The 18,181-nt window shown below is 37.5% G+C and overlaps 1 protein-coding gene across 2 annotated transcripts in view; it reads left to right on the top strand.

The window, feature by feature from the left end:
- GMDS (GDP-mannose 4,6-dehydratase) overlaps nucleotides 1-18,181 on the top strand; it is a 629,552-nt gene that overhangs the window by 285,018 nt on the left and 326,353 nt on the right. For both annotated transcript variants that reach the window (XM_007973861.3, XM_007973862.3), the window contains 2 exons: nucleotides 519-711; nucleotides 1,508-1,612. In XM_007973861.3, coding sequence (XP_007972052.1) covers nucleotides 519-711; nucleotides 1,508-1,612 — 298 coding nt within the window. The remainder of the gene's footprint in view (nucleotides 1-518; nucleotides 712-1,507; nucleotides 1,613-18,181) is intronic.

Raw genomic sequence — 18,181 nt, 5'->3', positions numbered from 1 at the left:
TATACATTCGTGTAAAAGATTACAAATTCATTATTTTACCTTTAAAATAGAAAATAAAACAACCCTTTTTAAATTCATCTGTGTTCTAAAGCACATGTTCCAAAACTACTCTGCACATAAAAATCAATTGGGGCTCATTAAAAATGTAAATTTCCTAGATCCCTACCCCCCAAGAGATTAGTTCAAACTGAATTTTTAAGGAACATTCCATATAATTCTGAGGAATAGGTGTGCCCTATAATAGACTATGCCCTAGGGACTCTCTCCTAGAATTCGGAGTAGTAGAAGGGCCGTTAAAGTGTTCTTCACATTACCATAGGTAATTAATAGGAATTAAGATAGTTTTAGCCTTTTGATATTGTATGTAGATGACATCCACATTCTTATTGTGCTGTTAGAAAGTAATATTTTCTCACCAACATTTCACAGTGTGTGAAATTGTGGTCTTTGCCGCTACTGACAGCACCTTTGTGCTATGACGCTATTAATGCAGCCCTGTTGCCGCCTGCTTTTTCCAGATTTCCTTTGACCTCGCTGAGTACACTGCAGATGTTGATGGAGTTGGCACTCTACGACTTCTAGATGCAGTTAAGACTTGTGGCCTTATCAACTCTGTGAAGTTCTACCAAGCCTCAACAAGTGAACTTTATGGGAAAGTGCAGGAAATACCCCAGAAGGAGACCACCCCTTTCTATCCCCGGTCACCCTATGGTGAGAATGCATGTGCACACCTGAGCGCATGTGCGGCATTATCTGTGGGTGTGGGAGGTGTGTGTTTTTTCTTTCATTCTGTTCATGTCTCACGGCTGAAGTCATCTGGGTGTGAGGTTAACATTTAGGTAAAGTGACTGAACTTGTTGAGAAGCATACCTTTATACATTGCTAACTACAAGTATTTGCTGCCATTACCTTGGGGGTGAAATTACTGCCTCACTTCACCAACCCATGTTCATTCAACCCTTTCATACAGATCGCTTTAAATGGAAAATCAGACCCAATGTGATGCTTTTTCTACACTGTTGAGATTATACTGAAGTGATAAGGTTTCATGTTTATTTTCCATGAAAGTTTCCTTGAGCTCAAAACCTTAAAAAAAAAAAAAAAGACTATTATGTCTAATACATTTGTAAAGAGAATATTAATGAAAGACTTGAGTGATAAAATTTCAAAGCATTTGGAATGTTAAGATCCCCATTTCTTTCCATTCTAATTCCTCAAAAGTTAGAGAGAGAGAGAGAATGAGAGAGAATAAGATCTAAGAAAGATTCAATCAATTAGATTGTCACATAGTGCATTGTGGGCATTACAAAAGTAAGAAATTCTTAAAATATTTCCTGGTGAACATGATTAACTGGCATCAGAACCTTTATTTTGTCTTTGGTTTTTGATACTTTTTTGTATTTTGATGCATTACAAATTATTATTTTGGCAAGTTGTTACTGTTTAAAATGGGTGAAAATCAGTCTTTTATAACAAACTTCATTGCTTAAAAAATTTATTCCAACAGGGGCAGCAAAACTCTATGCCTATTGGATTGTGGTGAACTTCCGTGAGGCGTATAATCTCTTTGCGGTGAATGGCATTCTGTTCAATCATGAGAGTCCCAGAAGAGGTCAGTAAATATGTTAACTGAAAAGAGAATTTCAGACTTGAACAACAACAAGTTGCATGTATATTTGGTGTATATACTACGGAGACTGAAAAATTTCCTATCTGTATCTAATTATTGTGAATGTCAGAGTGGCAAATGAAGAAATGTATACCCAGCCTTAGTTTTTTGTAATTTTATTTTGAGTTTGTAGGGTTTTAAATTTTAACATTCAAAACTGAACAGTGTTCCAGTTTTACCATTTTAATTAGTAGGTCTTATCAAGCGTGTTTTCAACCTGAGTATTAGGAATCTGCTATATGAATGCAAAGGAATAAGTAGTAAACTAATGATTGCTTTTGGAAATTACTCCTATTCAAATAGTCTCAGTTTGTAGAATCTATATTATTTTTTGACTTTTAACCAGTTAGATATTCAGTATTTTTTCTTTATATTTCATTAAATAGGCATCCACAAATTACTATGCTTGTAGAGTGTATTTTAAAATGAATTTGATCAGTTTTTTAACAAGATTTTTAAAAAATGACACATAACATTTTTATGGAGTACATAGTATTGTTTTGAAAGAATGTATAGTGATCAAATCAGAGTAATTAGCATATCTGTCACCTCAGATATTTACTGTATGTTTGTGTTAGGAACATTTAAAAACCTCTTTTCTAGCTAATTAGAAAATACACAATAATGTGGTGAACTATAGAGCACTCTACAGAACACTAGAATTTAATGTCTATCTAGCTGTAATTTTATATCCTTTAAGAACTCTCTCCTTATTCCCCACTCCCTTGAAGTCAGCTCTTAATTTAGAAGTATTATCAGGTATTTTTGTAAAACCATATTTGTTTGCATTGGCTTGTTGCCTTTTCAGAGTTGTTGATGAGACTGTAGCGACGTGCTAGTTCTCTTGTTCCCAGTATTAAGTTTTAAGTGAAAAAATGTGTACCCCCATCATTACTTCTGATTTACTGAAGCATGAGAAAGCTTTACAAAGCATGCACATGCTTTACAAAGCAAAAATCATCTATAAGCCTTCCAAGAGGTTTTGTTAAATGTTGCTATCACTTAGATTTTCAGTCTGAGAATAAATGAGAAGTCCAGTGTTAAAAGCTGTTTCATGACCAACAACTGCTACGCATATAAATTTTCAGTGAAATTTTATGTGACTATATAGCTACCTAGTTAAACCAAGAAGTCATGAAGAAAGATTAAAGTGACAGGTTTATAAAGGTGTCTTTAGCGTCAGTACATTTTTATTTTATAATTGCTTAAGTTAAAAATTCCCATCATGGGCTGTTAAAACCTAGGAACCTAGCCTGTCATCAGGTTGCCTGAAAGGAAAACAAGTTCACAAGCAGCGAGAAACATTTATTTAATGAATTTTGTGGTCCTGGGTGCCAGTGGTGAGGGAGAAAGGAAAAGGAAGATCCTGGCTGTGGTTGCCTGCAGCATGTGGTATGAGGGCACCCACAGAGTCTGCTGAGTCGTGGTGATCCCTGCCTCTTTCTCACAAACATGTTCATACACATTGTTTGGGTTTCTGTGTTCTTCCTCCCTCAACTTTTCCACCTGCAAAAAAAATAAAATAAAAGTTTATTGTTGTGAATCAGGTCAGGATAGGGAGAAACATTCCTGGGTTGCAAAGTGAAAAAAAGATAAATTTAAGTATAACTCCCCCTAATTCTCTCTTTGTGTACCTCCTGAGAACTTATTTTTTGTCTTTGTAGATGTTAACCACTAGAAAAAAAAAAAAAAAAAACTGTATTTTAAGGCCAGGCACAGTGCCCCACATCTGTAATCCCAGAACTTTGGGAAGCCAAGTTGGGGGGGGATCACTTGAGGCCACGAGTTCGGGACCAGCCTGGGCAACATAGCAAGATCCCGTCTCTCCAAAAAATAAAAAACAAATCAGCCAGGTGTGGTCATGTGTACCTGAAGTCCTAGCTACTCGGGAAGCTGAGTTGGGAAGATTCTTGGAGCCTAAGAGTTCGAGGCTGCAGTGGGCTGTAATCGTGTCTGCACGATTACTGCACTCTAGTCTGGGCAACATAGTAAGATCCCTGTCTCTAAAAAGATTGTTTTAAAGTAATAAAAAATATTTTAAAAGTAATACTTCTTCATTTAAAATAAAATTATCAAGTAAAAGTTCCCACCCTCATGATAACTGCCAGCCCTGTCCTCAGACCCACTGTTAACATTCCTTCAGAAAAGGTCTATCTATCTTTAAACATATAGAGTTCTGCTATATATATTGTTCTGCAGCTTCAGGCTTGTATTAAATATCTTTAGGAACTTGACCTTAACTGTAGCATACACCATTTTGTTTTGTTCTATTATATGCCTGGAAATCAATGGTATCACATTTTTAACTATATAATCAAATAATGAGAAAAAGAGGTGTATATGAAAATGATATTAGTATTTTGATATGTAATGCCTACTATTGACAGCATTTCTTAAAACTTGATAATTAATTTTCATATTAAATTAATCTGACAGTAATATTGTTTTGCCAACATTAATTATTGTTTTCTGAGGAGATTTCTTTTCCAGACTGAGAATTCTGTGATGGCAGGACTCTGTTGTATTTGTACATCTCCAGCTTCCAGGCGGTGCCTAATTGCTAATAAGCATTCAGTAAATATTTTTAATTGAATGAATAAATGAATATCTCATGTTTCAGTAACAGCTTACTGACTTGAAAGCTAGGTGGTCTGAATTACAGAAAAGTAGAAATTATATAAATATTTATAAATATTGTTTTGTTGATGTTACTCATATAGTAGTTAAAGTTAATAAACGGGCTGGGCGCAGTGGCTCATGCCTGTAATCCCATCACTTTGGGATACCGACTCAGGTGCAACACGAGATCAGGAGTTTGAGACCAGCCTGGCCAACATGGTGAAACCCCATCTCTACTAAAAATACAAAAAATTAGCTGGGCATGGTGCTGGGCGCCTATAATCCCGGCTGCTCAGGAGGCTGAGGCAAGAGAATCACTTGAACCCAGGAGGCAGAGGTTGCAATGAGCCAAGACTGCGCCAGCCCGGGCGACAGTGCGAGACTCCATCTCAAAAAAAAAAAAAAAAAAGCTAATAAATGATTTTGAAGTAAAGATTCAATCTGATATACATTAATAAACAGCTAAAATTCAGTTTTTGTTAATTTTTTGTTAATAATCTTTGTAAACATAGAATTTCCTGTGGTACTTTAAGTGAGTTTATTTTCTTAAGTTGGTTGAACATTTATACATCAGTCTTCTTGTTCCCTGTTATTGCAGGGAACAAACCCTTTTTTTCTACATGGTGTAGAAAAACCTTGGTAAACCTCAATCTAGTCCTAGGTATCCAATCACACATGCTGAATTTGTAGAGCCCAAGTTGATGCAGTTTTGGGGGGCCATATACTTTTTCTCTAACAAAGTATAATTGTCAAAGGTCCCCTCTCATTGCATGAATAACATTTCATGAGAATTTCTGACTTTCAAACGTGGGGAAAAGTATTTTTTAATCTAACGATAGGCTAAACCAGAAGTTGACAGTCTAGGACTCATGGGCCAAATCTGTCCTACCAGCCTAGTTTTGAAAATGAAGTTTTATTGTAACACAGGCAGATGCACTTGTTTATATATCATCTATGGTTGCTTTCACCTATGGAGTCTTGCAGTGTACAGAGCCTAAAATACTTGTTGTCTGGGCCTTTAAGAAAACATTTGCTGACCCCAGCTGTAGACAGATCCTCAACATTCAAGAAACTTTCACTTGGGTTGATTGTGGGTTTCTCCCACGGTAACAAGGTAGTCTTTTAGAAGGATTTCCTATAAATGTTAAACAGCATAGTGCACCAGTACTTAAGCAGAATTCCTGAAGTGCTTTGGCAGGCTGGAGTTCTGTTGTACTTCACTGCTGTACGCAGGTAACCAAGTGCTCTGAAGGATCAGGCACTATGACCAAGTGCTCTAAAGGAAAGCTAGTTGTCAGTGACGTATGAAACCAAATAAGCTAGTAGCTGATGATATATATGTAGCGTGGTTTGTCCACAGTCACAGCTCCTGAGCTTGGACACTGCTCATTGTGATTGTGACTGCCTTCTGTGTCTTTTCTCCATCCCAGCCGTTTTTGGTTTTCTTTCTTTTTCTTTTCTTTTTTCTTTGAAGACTTCATTTATTTATTTAGGTTTTCTTTCTAAATATATTTTTTTTGAGAACCGTGTAATACATCTAGAGATAGTAAGAATCACCTGTGTTAGCATCAGATCAACAGTTGGAAATCATTGATTTAGGGAATAAAGCCAATAATCTACTGACTCTGCATCCCTCAGTCAGCCTTCCAGTCACTCTGTTGGTGAAAGCAAGAGGGTGGATGGCCCTAGTGCTATAGGCTTGCTTCTTGTAAAATGGGAGCACTTTAGTAATATTTACTACAAATTAAGAGTAATAGAATTTTATAATTAAATGTCTGTAAGTCATAAAAATGTATATAGTAATACATGTTTTATGAATAACTATTACTATGTGTTATATACTGATATTCGCAGATGTTAACCAGGTGCCTTCTTTCATATATACTCAGTTTTTTAAAATAAAAAAGTAGGCAATCATAACCTGCATAACGAATTTTAGTCAATAAGGGACTGCAATGGGCCCATAAGATTATAATACTGTATTATAATTTAAAAATCACATTTTTACTGTACTTTTTCTGTGTTTAGGTATGCTTAAATACACGAGTTTAGGCGTATGTTATTTTATTGTGCTTCATAGATATTGCTTTTTTTTTTTTTTCAAACTGAAGGTGTGTGGCAACCCTGCATTAAGCAAATCTATAGGTACTGTTTTTTCGGGTGTTCATCTCCTGTCTGTCTGTCACATTTTGATAATTCTCCTAATATTTCAAACTTTTAATTATTATGATATTTGTTATGGTGATCTGTGATCAGTGATCTTTGGTTTTACTGTTGTGATTGTTTTCAGGCACCATGAACTGCACCCATAAAAGACAGTGAACTTAATCCATAAATGTTCTGTGTTCTGGCTGCTCCATGAACTGGTCATTGTCCCCCTCGCCCCCCATTCCCTGAGACACAACAATATTGAAATTAGGCCAGTTAATAGCCCTACATTGGCCTCTAAGTGGAGGGAGTAGTTGCAGATGTGGGGGAAATAGCAAGAGAGCTAGAATTAAAAGGAGAGTCTGAAGATGTGACTGCTTTTGTCGTGTGCAATCGCAAAATAAAGCTTTCACTGATGAGGAGCTGCTTCTTATGGATGAACAAAGAATGGATCTTCTTAAGATGGAATCTATTCCTGGTAAAGATGCTGTGAATGTTGTTGAAATAACAAAAAAGCGTTTCTAATACTACATAGGTTTAATTGTTAAAGCAGCAGCAGGGTTTAAGAGGATTGACTCCAATTTAGAAACAAATTCTACTGTGGGTGAATGCTATCACACAGCACTGGATGCTACAGAGAAATCTTTCTTGAAAGGAAGAGTCAGAGATTGCAAGAGACTTCATTGTTGTGTTATTGTAAGAAATGGCCACAGCCACTCCAGCCGTTAGCAACCACCATCCTGATCAGTTAGCAGCCGTCAACATGACCCCCTACCAGCAAAAGACTCAGATGGTCAGTAGCATTTTTCAGTGATAAAGTAATTTTTAGTTAAGGTTGTACAGAGCTTTTTAAAACATACTATTATTACACGCTTAATAAACAGTTTTTTCCTTTTGTACTGTTTCTTCCAACCTGAAATTGTGTATCTACCTGGCTGTTCCATTACATATCTTTATTTTTATATTTACATACATACAGTATTCCTTTTGCCACAAATGTGGATATAATGATAGCTTTCTACTGGAAATACAGATTTACATTATATGTAATAGAGAGTAGATTCTCTAATTAGGGAAGAAGGTTTTGTTTATTATCTCAAACTATTTAATATCTATGAGGAAATTGATATGTACAAAAATGTTCTTGCCTCATTACATTTCTTTGAAAAACTAAACAATAAGACTTGTCATAAAGATGTTAATTATTATATAAATTGTAAACTATGGGGAAAATGTTGAGAGGTTTTTTAATTATTTAAAAATAGTTCATAAATAAGTATATTAGTTTCTTTTCAAATGTGTTATTTACCAGTAATAAAATCTTCTCTTAAAGATTATGCTATAAATTGGAACATTGGAAACAAGCCTATTTAGTAAAACTAACAATATTTCTAGTTCTGGATGCTTATTACATTAGGAAGTAAACAAGAAGGATAACTACTGTTTATCACCTATGTAATGTAACCAGTTGGGCTAATTATGTCTTAATTCTTAACATTGGCAGAGTACTTTGGCATGCCATAAATACAAATATGGTGATCTTTACAAAACTATAAATAACACTAATATAAGTGTATTCTAAATTAAGAAAAAACATTTTGCATGATAAGAGAAAACAAAAAAATACATTCTTCCTTCTACTTTTAGAAGGTTAAAACATTTAATGATTATCCCTGATTTCCTAGTTTTGATGACAGTAGCTATTGTGAATAAGGGGTGAAATACACATAATATTCAGCATTCTTTTTTTTAAATGTGATTTTTCGGTTTTCAGTGTGAGTGTAGAGTTAGTGGCTTAGATTTCCTACATTAAGAACTAGCCTTGGCTTCTGTGAGACTTCCCAGGGCCCACGTCCTGGAGGAGAAAGCCCTGACCCTGGAGTGTGCAGGGGGGAAGCTGTTCTGTGCTGCCGGCTGTTGGCAGGCCTGGCTGTCATACTGAACAGGCCTCTGCTTTCCACAGGCGATCAATTAAGATTTCCGTCTTTCAATGAGGATATTTTTCTTATGTTGACTCATTTTAGTCTTTCGATCATTAGGAAAGTTTGGGCAATATAGTAACCTGTACTTCCGGGCCTGACTGAGGAGGTAGTGTTTGGTTACCTGAGCCTACCTCGTGGGCCGTTGGTTACCAGCCGTGAGTCACTCATAGGGATTGGCTTCATCCCTGGATACCTTTAGCCTGAGTAAGAAACCACGTTCCATGCTGACAGCATGTTTCTTCCATTCTCTTACCACTCTTTTTCTTCTTCTCTCAGTGTTTAAGAATGGGATATTTACTCAGTCTAGGTCAAGTATTCTCTCTCCCCTGTAGATCTTCTTTTCTCTTTCTTTCCAGATTTGCCAAACTCCTGACTGAGCCTCTCTTCTACTTGCCATATGTAACTTTGCTCCTCCCTCTCTGACCATGGGGCTTTGCAACAGATTCCATCACTACCTTCTTCCCCCAGGAGCTCTTCTGTTGCTAAACTGTCTGTTCAAAATTTCATGAGATCCTAGTAAATACCACCAGAAAGCTGGTTTATTTTGTGTTTCATTCTGAGTCACAAAGAATTTTTAAAAATCATCTCCCAGCTGAGGAATCAGAGGGGTTTGCCTATCATCATCATTATCATCATTGTCCTCACTGTGAAGAATGTATACTCATTAGCTCTTTGTGTTACATTTGACATAGAGATTTAATACTCCAAAGGTAATTTTAGAGACATTTCGACTAACTTGTTTAACTTACAAATTTTTTATGTGTGTGTGGAAATGAAATTCACGTGTACTTCTATTTTTCTCTATTTTTTTATTTTAAAAATGTGTATTAAGCCGTTAGATACTGTTCTTTCATTGAAAGAGCTTGTAGGGAGCAGCCAGTTAACATCCACCTGTATGTATTCTCCCAGACTACCCTCAGAATTTATGGCATAGGAATTTAAAGCTCATTCCATCTCAGTTTTTTCAGCAATAAGGAAACAGAAGCAGCATGAGATTGAGTTGTCCAAGGTCGTGAAGCCAACAAATGCTAACACTGGACTAGAAATAATCCGAGGAGAAGTCATGTAAATATTGTATGTATTTGTGGAAATAACATATATACAAATTTTAGAGTTCAACTTGAGCAAATAAACCCCTGTGACGCTGAGTGGGCACTTCAGCTTGGCAGTGAGTTAAGTGGACAAGTTGGAAACTAAATGTCTCAGTTGCTCTTATCTTTGTAAAAGACCATTAGTTTGTTTAAAGGCAATATTCCTTTAAGATGTTTGACAGAAATAATTACAATAAACATAGTTTTATAATATTAGAATATAAATATGATATGAAATTAATAACTTCTCTTGCTTGTTATCAAGAAGTTGGTAATAGGAAGAACCAATATAAAATACATTAAAAATCAGGCCGGGCATGGTGGCTCATGCTTGTAATTCCAGCACTTTGGGAGGCCAAGGCAGGAGGATAACTTGAGGCCAGGAGTTTTAGACCAGCCTGAGCAATATAGTGAAACCTCATCCCTACCACAAAATAAAAAATAAAACATTAAAAATCATGTGGCAGTGGGAAGCTATAAAGTACTTTAAATATACCCATAATTAACAGTGTGAGACTACCACAAATGGATGGTGTACTAGCACTGTTTAGATATTGAGCCATTCCTAGATGATATAGGACATTCCTCTAAATATGGGCTTCATAAGAAATCATATACATCAGTCTAAACACAGTATTCACCTGACTGAAAGAATCTGACATTTTTAAGGTTCATGAACTTGTGGTTTTGAGTTTTCGTCTTGAGCATTTTTTTAGCTACCAAGTATTTTGCTTTATAAAATATCTGACTGTATTTTTCTTTATAAATTATCTTCAGAATTTTTAAAATGGTAATTCATGTAAAAATTACTTAAGTCAAAATTTAAGTAAAATTTTGGATAATTTTCCTTTTGATATTTTTTCTACAGATTGTCTTTATTCGTTGCTGTAAAGATGAGATTAATGCTCTAGAATAGTGGTTCTCAGCTAGGGGTGGGGAATGGGGAGAGAGTGACTTTTTCCCCGAGAGGACATGTGGCAATGTCTGGAGATATTTTTCTTGTCCCAGCTGAGGAGGGGGCTACTATTGGTGTCTGGTAGGTAGAGGCCAGGGATGCTGCTGAACATCCTACAGTGCACAGGATGGCTCTATAACAAATGATTATGCAATTGAGATGGTTGATAGTGGTGAGGATAAGAAACCCTGCCCTAGAATGTCATCCTTCAAAATGTTCCCACAGAATCTATGTGAATACCATCTGTAACAGATGAGATGAATGCCATCTCATTTTTCGTTACACTTCACTTTTACTTTACAGTAAATTCTTCATAGAACAACAGTAGGGTCTCATTTTTCTTTACATATCACTTTCACTTTGCAGTAAATTCTTCATAGAACTTTAGCAAACATTTACATGAACACCAAAGAAAAACATTTAGATTCAAATAGCTCCAGGGCCTTAAGTATTATGGTCTCCTGCAGGTCAGACCCAACTCAAGGAAAACCCAGGACTCTTCCAATCATGGGAGGCTGAACCCTCACCTCAGTGACCCACTGATTCACACAGCCAAGTCAAGCTGGGTCTGGGACCCTCCCAAGCCTCCAAAATCAGTGAACGTGTTTACTTTTTGTTATTAGTTATAAGAATAACAAATTATTCATTTGGGAGTAAGTTGTAGAGTCCATGTTCTGGCTTTGATATAAAACAACAGTTAGAACTGATTCAAGATTATCTTTCAATGCATAGGATTATAGTAATATTAGTGTGAAAGGTTCACTGCATATAAGAATTTTCCTTTAAAACTATTAGAATTCATAGATGTTCTAGTGCTTTAGGGCATAATATAATGCATGATAGAAATTAGGTAACTGGGACTTGTTTTCACTTAATCACAATAGGCAGAAAACACTTTCCCTCTGTATAAATAGTACATATAACATGTCTAAATAAAATAATCTTTAAAAAAATTACTGAATATTTTCCAGTCTGACTGGCAAATTCAAATCATGCACTGTAGAAGTATCAAACAGGCAAACCAATACCAAATACTTGATATTTTATGTGTATTTCTAGCTATAAAAGGTGCCTTGTGGCTTTTGTAGATGAACATCAGAGACTTAATTTATTGCAAAAAATTTTAGCAGCCCATTGTGAAATCGGGATGAAGTAATCTCCTGTTGGAGTTCAGTAGAGCATTATAGGTTTTACACAATACCATTTGTCTGTCCATAAATGGTTAGACTATTGGCCACTATTCTTGGACCCACCAGTTTCTGGGTAGCCTTTCTGGTTGGGGCACAAAGTGACATCATCTGGTTTACCATTGCATTTGTAGACTATGATACTTCATAGATGACATGTACACTTGGCGATCACAAAGCTGTCTGGCCCATGTTATTCTTTGTGGAGAGAAGAGGTGTAATTGCTTAAACATAAAAGACTTTTGAAGCAATACTTGGTCTAATGCAGGTGCTGATTACCACCAAACAAAATGAAGTCCCTCCCATCTCCTGAGGTGAGACTTATGGGATTGTTAAATTGAATTCAAGGGTTTGTTTTTCAGTGTTTTGTAATTTATGTGACATTTATGTTTGAAACCAAACTGATAACTGTCTAATGACATGTAGCACAGTTCCCTGCAATATAGCCAGGCAGTATACACAGAGAATTTGGCCGTTCATCATCAGCTGTGTGCATTTGGGCAAGTCACTTACTTAGACCTCAGTTTCTGCATCTGTACATGGAGAGGTTAATAACGCCCACCCACCTGATGGAGCAAAGCACGGCTCTGTCATTTCGACTCACTGTGAAGGTGTCTGGGAAAGCCTACAGGGAAAAGATTAATACAGTGCATAGTAGATTTTGAAGATTTATTTCATTTTTCCTTTCTCTTTTCTTCCCTTTTCCTGTATTTTCAATGCTGAAAGCTAGAGACTTAGTTGTTTAACTCCTTGCCTTCCAAAGTGAAAGACCCTGTTGGAGGCAGCCCTGTGAGTGGATTGCTGTGGCTACTGGCATAAGAGGACAGTGAGAAATGTGAACGCTGCAGTGCCCGCCAGCTGAGGATGGTGTTGAACCAAAAGCCAAGAATCTTTCAGTGATGTTGACAGATAAAATACACTAGTTCACTGAGACACCCATGAATTGCAAAAAGATAAAATGTAAATAGTATTGAAGAATTGCTGGAATCACAGGAAAAGCCATTCAAAATGAGATTTTGCCAGGTAAACCATGTAACGTTTGAATTAGGAAAGTCAAGAAAGGACGATGATGAATGGAAGACTTATGGATAAATATCAAGGACATGTGAAAGATTCTTGAGAAAATTAGTGAAACTCTCTCTCTATATTTTTTAATAGAGCCACAACCTCACTGTGTTGCACAGTGCTCAGGCTGGAGTACAGCAGTGGTCATAGTTCACTGCAGGCTCGGACTCCTGGGCTCAAGAGATCCTCCTGCCATTGCCACCTGAGCAGCTGGGTCGACAGGTGTACACTACCACACCAGGCTAATTTTTTGAAGTATTTTTTAAAGTGATACGTGTATTTTTTTTTAATGGTGCTGTAAAAGTCTTATGTGAAATGTATATGGTTGTGTCAAAAAATTACAAAAAGAAAACCTTACTTTGTGACTAGACTAACAAAAATTACATAGATGCAGTTGTAATTTAAATTTTGTTAATTATAAGTGGAAATTTTTTTCAAAATAACATTCTTAAGTTTTCAAAATTTAATTTGAGTCTAAACTTTCTTTTCCACTATTTGTTGTGGAATATTATTCCCCTTTTTAAGTGGTTCACGTAAGGATATAGAAGTGTTCAACTACTTGGACTCAGTCCAGGTTCCACTACATACTAGATGAACAACTCTGGCAAGTTTCTCAATCTCTCTGAGTCTCAGTTTTCTCATCTGTAAAATGGGGTAATCATAGTGTTCACTTAAGGTTGTTATGAGCATTAAAGGAAATCGTGTAAGTGAAGTTATTAGCCCATCATTATTATTACCATCACTGCTGTTAATGACCCACCTAGAGAAGTAAGTTCAGTTTGTGCCACCTCACAACTTAAAATGTATTGTTAATAAACAGGAGGAATAAAGGGGAAAATGCATAAAGGAATATATGACTTTGTTTTCTCTGAACAAGTTAAAAAAGTTAAGGTTTCAGAGCTTAGTAAGTGATAATTAAAGTAGGTAAGACCTGGTAAAGTAACTTATGGGATATTGAATATTAAGTGCTAGAAGAATAATGGTCTGTGCTTCTGTTGTTTATGGGCTAATTCCCAAGTATTGTTATTAGATGTTTCTGGTGTGGACAAACTCTAATGATTCCTAGAGTAAAAAAATCCCAGATTAAGCCAGATTTTATTTTTCAGAAGGCTTGCTTCTGCCTTCTTTCTATTTCTGTTGGTAAGTTTAAGATTTCTGAAAAGCTGCTAAAGCAGGATGTACATGAGGATAACCAGCCCATGAGGGTACGCAAGTAAGGAAGTGAACATCAGTGCGGTCACAGAGAAACCCTCCTGGCAGTGAGAAGGGTGGGTTTTCAGTACAGCTGTATCAGAGGAGTAGGGGAAGCCCTAGTGCCCACAGGATGTAAAGAAGGCTTGGTAGAGGTACCCAGGAAACAGCTCAACCCTGGCTCCAGTGCCTCTTATGATCATAACAGTTTAATTTGTACATAAAGAATAAACCTTGTTTTAAGGAGGAAGAAGGTGTTTCTCAGAGGAACACTGATTAATTTGTTTTTGAGGAAGACAAAATGTAGGTTGGTGAGAACCTTAGTACTAACATATCCCCATTCTGGCTGGCAAACGACTGTGTGGTCCCAATTTCACGGAGAACATTTAGTTGAGAGTGCTGGCCATTGAAGAATGTTTCGTAAATCTGCAAACACAGGAAAATACTTCCCTATAGGAAGCAAATATTAAGACAGGGAACTGAACACATAAGAAAACAAGATAATCTACTCTTCCACTCCCAGCACTAACATGAGCTAACATATCGTATGTGAAAAGTGATCTATATACTTCTTTCCAAAAAATGTGCAGAACTCGCTAGACACCATTGAGTTTGGCTATATTAATTAAGATCGATGGTTATTAAAATGAAATCGCTTGTTCTGAGCCAGATTTGGGGGATGGGGATTGCAATAGTTGAGGCTCCTTGTGAAACATGCCCAGTGAGCTTGGTGGCACTCCTGCCCAAAGGAGGACCCGCCAGCACACGCCCCTAGTGGCTCTTGTGCCCGTTCACTTTGAACCTTGGTGCAGGGGCTGTGCCTGACGCGCGCTGCTCCCTTTCTGCAGCCAAGGGCTGGGCGTGCCCTGTGATCACTTCCCGGAAAGCCTTCGATTTCTGCTTGGTGTTCTCAGCATGTTCCCCGTTCTTTGGCTGGATTCTAAGTGCATCTGATACTGGAATTTTTAAACACAAATGCTTCTGGAGAAGTGTAGAGTGCTCTTGAACTAATATCTTAGAATTTTTAAAAGTTTCCGTCTATGGGACTGTTAGCGATGCTAGTAATGATAATGATAGCATAGCAGCTAACATTTATTTAGCTCTGACCATGTGCCAGACACTCTGTCACTCGTCTCTTCTAATCCCCATAATAAAACGATGAAGTAGTTGTAGTTATATCCATGTTACAGGTAAGGAGACAGGAGTTTAGAGAAGTTAAATTACCTTCCCATAGTACTGAAGGATACAGGATTTGTACCCAGGCGGTTTCACCCTAGAACTGTGTGACTATCCATTACCTTATGCTGCCCCTATGGTGGCCTGCCCCTTCCGTCACATTTCATTGCCCCCAGTGAGCTTTTTTCCAGTTACATCACCTGCCTTTCTTGACCCTTTAGTTTTTCCTCAAGACCGTTCTTCTTGTTTGGCTTTTTGTTGCCTCTTTCCTTCCCTTAGTTTTCATTTTAGGTTTGCTGAATTCTAAATTTAATTAGTAAGAAAAGGAAGTGATGAAGTAAAGTATAGAAGCAAATCTTTCACCTGAAATTTTGCCACATAGGTGACATAGAAACTGGGACTAAGCTGTTAAGCTGTCGTGTAACTCAGTCTATTAACTTTAAAAAAAACTGTTTCATGGTATTTAGTTTCTAGACACTATCCTGGGAATACCATGTCAGTGATACTGCTGAATGACAGATACCTTCGGTTTTAGAAATATTTATAGTTTACATGTTTTACCTGGTTGTTAAATCCGCTTTTCTGTGATTTTCTTCACAATATTTGTTCTTGACTGATTTGAAGAATGTTGGGGATTTTTGTTGGTGGTGTTTGTTGTTTAAAAAACAGGGTTCACGATGTTTCCCAAGCTGAAATCTAACCCGTAGGCTTAAGCAATCCTCCTGCCTCAGCCTCCCTAGTGGCTGGATCTACAGGTGTAGGCCATGGCCCCAGGCTTGAAGAATATTGGGTTCACAGACATTGCCGTCATGCAAATCAGTTAAGGGCCTCTGTAGCTGTATGTGCATACTCTAAAGTTCAAGCCAACCTGACTATAACTAACCACAAGAAAAAAAAAAGTGTGAAATACTTTATCTCCTTGCATATTATGGTCTGTTGTCAGCATGTGTTTAAAACATCTCATCTAGTACTGACCAAATGCTTTTTGTGCTCATTACCTAATTTCCAGAAAGTGTAGCTTCGGCCGCGCTCCTGTTGCCACACAGGCTCAGTCTCTGCTGCTGCTCTGGTGAGCTTGAGAGGCACGCTACTGCCTCCTGCATGCCCATGCATCTCGTTAGGCTTGTAGCTGAGAACCCCACAGATAAAAAGAACCTCAAAAAGTTATAGATGTGATTCAAGCAGAGAGGCTAAGTCACCAGTAAGAAAGCCGTAATTTCTCTTCCTTGCATTTTTCATTCCTTAATATTACTTTATGTTGTATATCAATAGCTAAGACAGTGTTTTCTGACTGGCACACAATTCTTAGAAGTCATCCTTTATTTCTAATTATGCTCTAATTATCCTTTATTTCTAATACTCTTGGAGTCTGACCCTTCTTGAAAAACTGCTTGAAGTCCAAATCAATAATTAGCAATAGTTATTACAGAGGAGGCAATGTTACTTATTTTCCTTGGGTGAATAAATATCTTTTGTATGTGTTTGTTTTCAGGATATTGCATATATTTACTTTTCTGTGACAGAAGAGAATAACAGAAACTGTCACGAGAGCCAAGTAAGATTCTTTTGGAAGGAGACATGATTGCATCATTTTATGGACATTTATCTTGTCCCAATTGTCTATCAGATGAAGAATTTGAACCAAAGGTCTTTTGAAGATTTCATTACTTTGCAGTCTTTATGCTGGGTGGCTATAGGCCAATACTATTTTTGTAAAGTTAATTTGAACATGAAATTTATAGGAAGTGGCTCTGCTTTACTTCTTAAATGTCACTACACTTCTGAGTCGAGATGGAAGCTAAAGAGGAATTGTAATCCAAGGCGTTTCAGTATGGGTGTTGTCAAACGGAAGTGTGAACATTGTCCTTCTGTGAAATAGCTCTATCAGTTCTGAAGTAAAGCCCAAACATGATGTGGAATGATGTGGGATAAGTCATTTTTAAAGCGAATAAGTCATTTCTACAAAAAGGAGTTGATTTCAGAAGATGATTTACGTATCTCTATACTGTTCCATGTGTTTTTCATTCTTATATATACTGAATATATTGAATTTGATGCTCTCTCTTTCACAACAAAGTTTTTATCCTTCTCACATCCCTTTGCCACACCTCTGATTATAGAGGTGAAAGTGTATACAGAGGTCCCTACAAACATGAAGGCAGAGAAGAAACCCTAATATATGTCAGAAGAGAGACAAGCTGCCTAGTGTGACCAGATAATTTGTTTGTTCTGAACTGGCATCTGTAGTATTTACCTTTATTCTTCTTAGTATGCAAGTCCTTGAAAAACAGACATATCAGTGGAAGCATTTAATCATTCCTGAGACTCTGGAATTATGGCAGAAGCAATTAGATAATCAGGCTCATTATGTCCTAAGTTCATAAATGTAAAGATGCCTTCCTGTTTAAACTGTGGAATGGCCCTGCTCCCCTCCCTCTCCCTGCAGAAAATGTTGACTGAACACCTGTCATGTGTTATGTACTGTGTTAGACACTGGTGAGACACTGGAGAGAGAATAGAATGCTCGTCTTTAAGAAGCTCACAGCTGAGTGAGTAAACTGAAGATTGCAGTTGCTGTCATGAGAGCAGGTAGCCTGTGCAAGGGTGATGGAGGAGCACGGAAGAGTGGCAGCCCCCACCGGGGGAGGCGTCAGGAATCCCTTCCACTGAGATGACACTTGGAGTGCCAGGCAGTTGGGAAGCAGCTGTGGATGCAGATATTTCTCACAAAGAGAAGGGGCTGTCCAGAGAAGGAGAAGACACCTGTGTGTGCTGTGGGGGGTGGGGGGGGGGGTTCTGCACACAGTAGGATGTCACTGGAGAGAGCTGTGAGGGGGACAGGGTAGTAGGAGATGCTGGGGATGGGGCCAGTGACAGGACACAAAGGAGCTTCTGGCCCATAGGCAGTTTATAGCCATTACTCTTGAATAAATCAATGCAGTCAGGATGGCAGGGTTAGGCTACTCCCATTAGAACCATGTGAAGTAGGAGAGAGCACCAAAGCATGCTTCAGGGAATCTGCATTGAGCCTACCTCATTTGTGGCCTACTAGAGGCTGGGTTGGGGAGTTATTTAGGACTGCTGAAGAAACAGACTCA

Source organism: Chlorocebus sabaeus, chromosome 17 (genome assembly GCF_047675955.1).
Source record: "Chlorocebus sabaeus isolate Y175 chromosome 17, mChlSab1.0.hap1, whole genome shotgun sequence".
NCBI lineage: Eukaryota > Metazoa > Chordata > Mammalia > Primates > Cercopithecidae > Chlorocebus > Chlorocebus sabaeus.
This window is presented reverse-complemented; position numbering and strand designations above follow the sequence as displayed.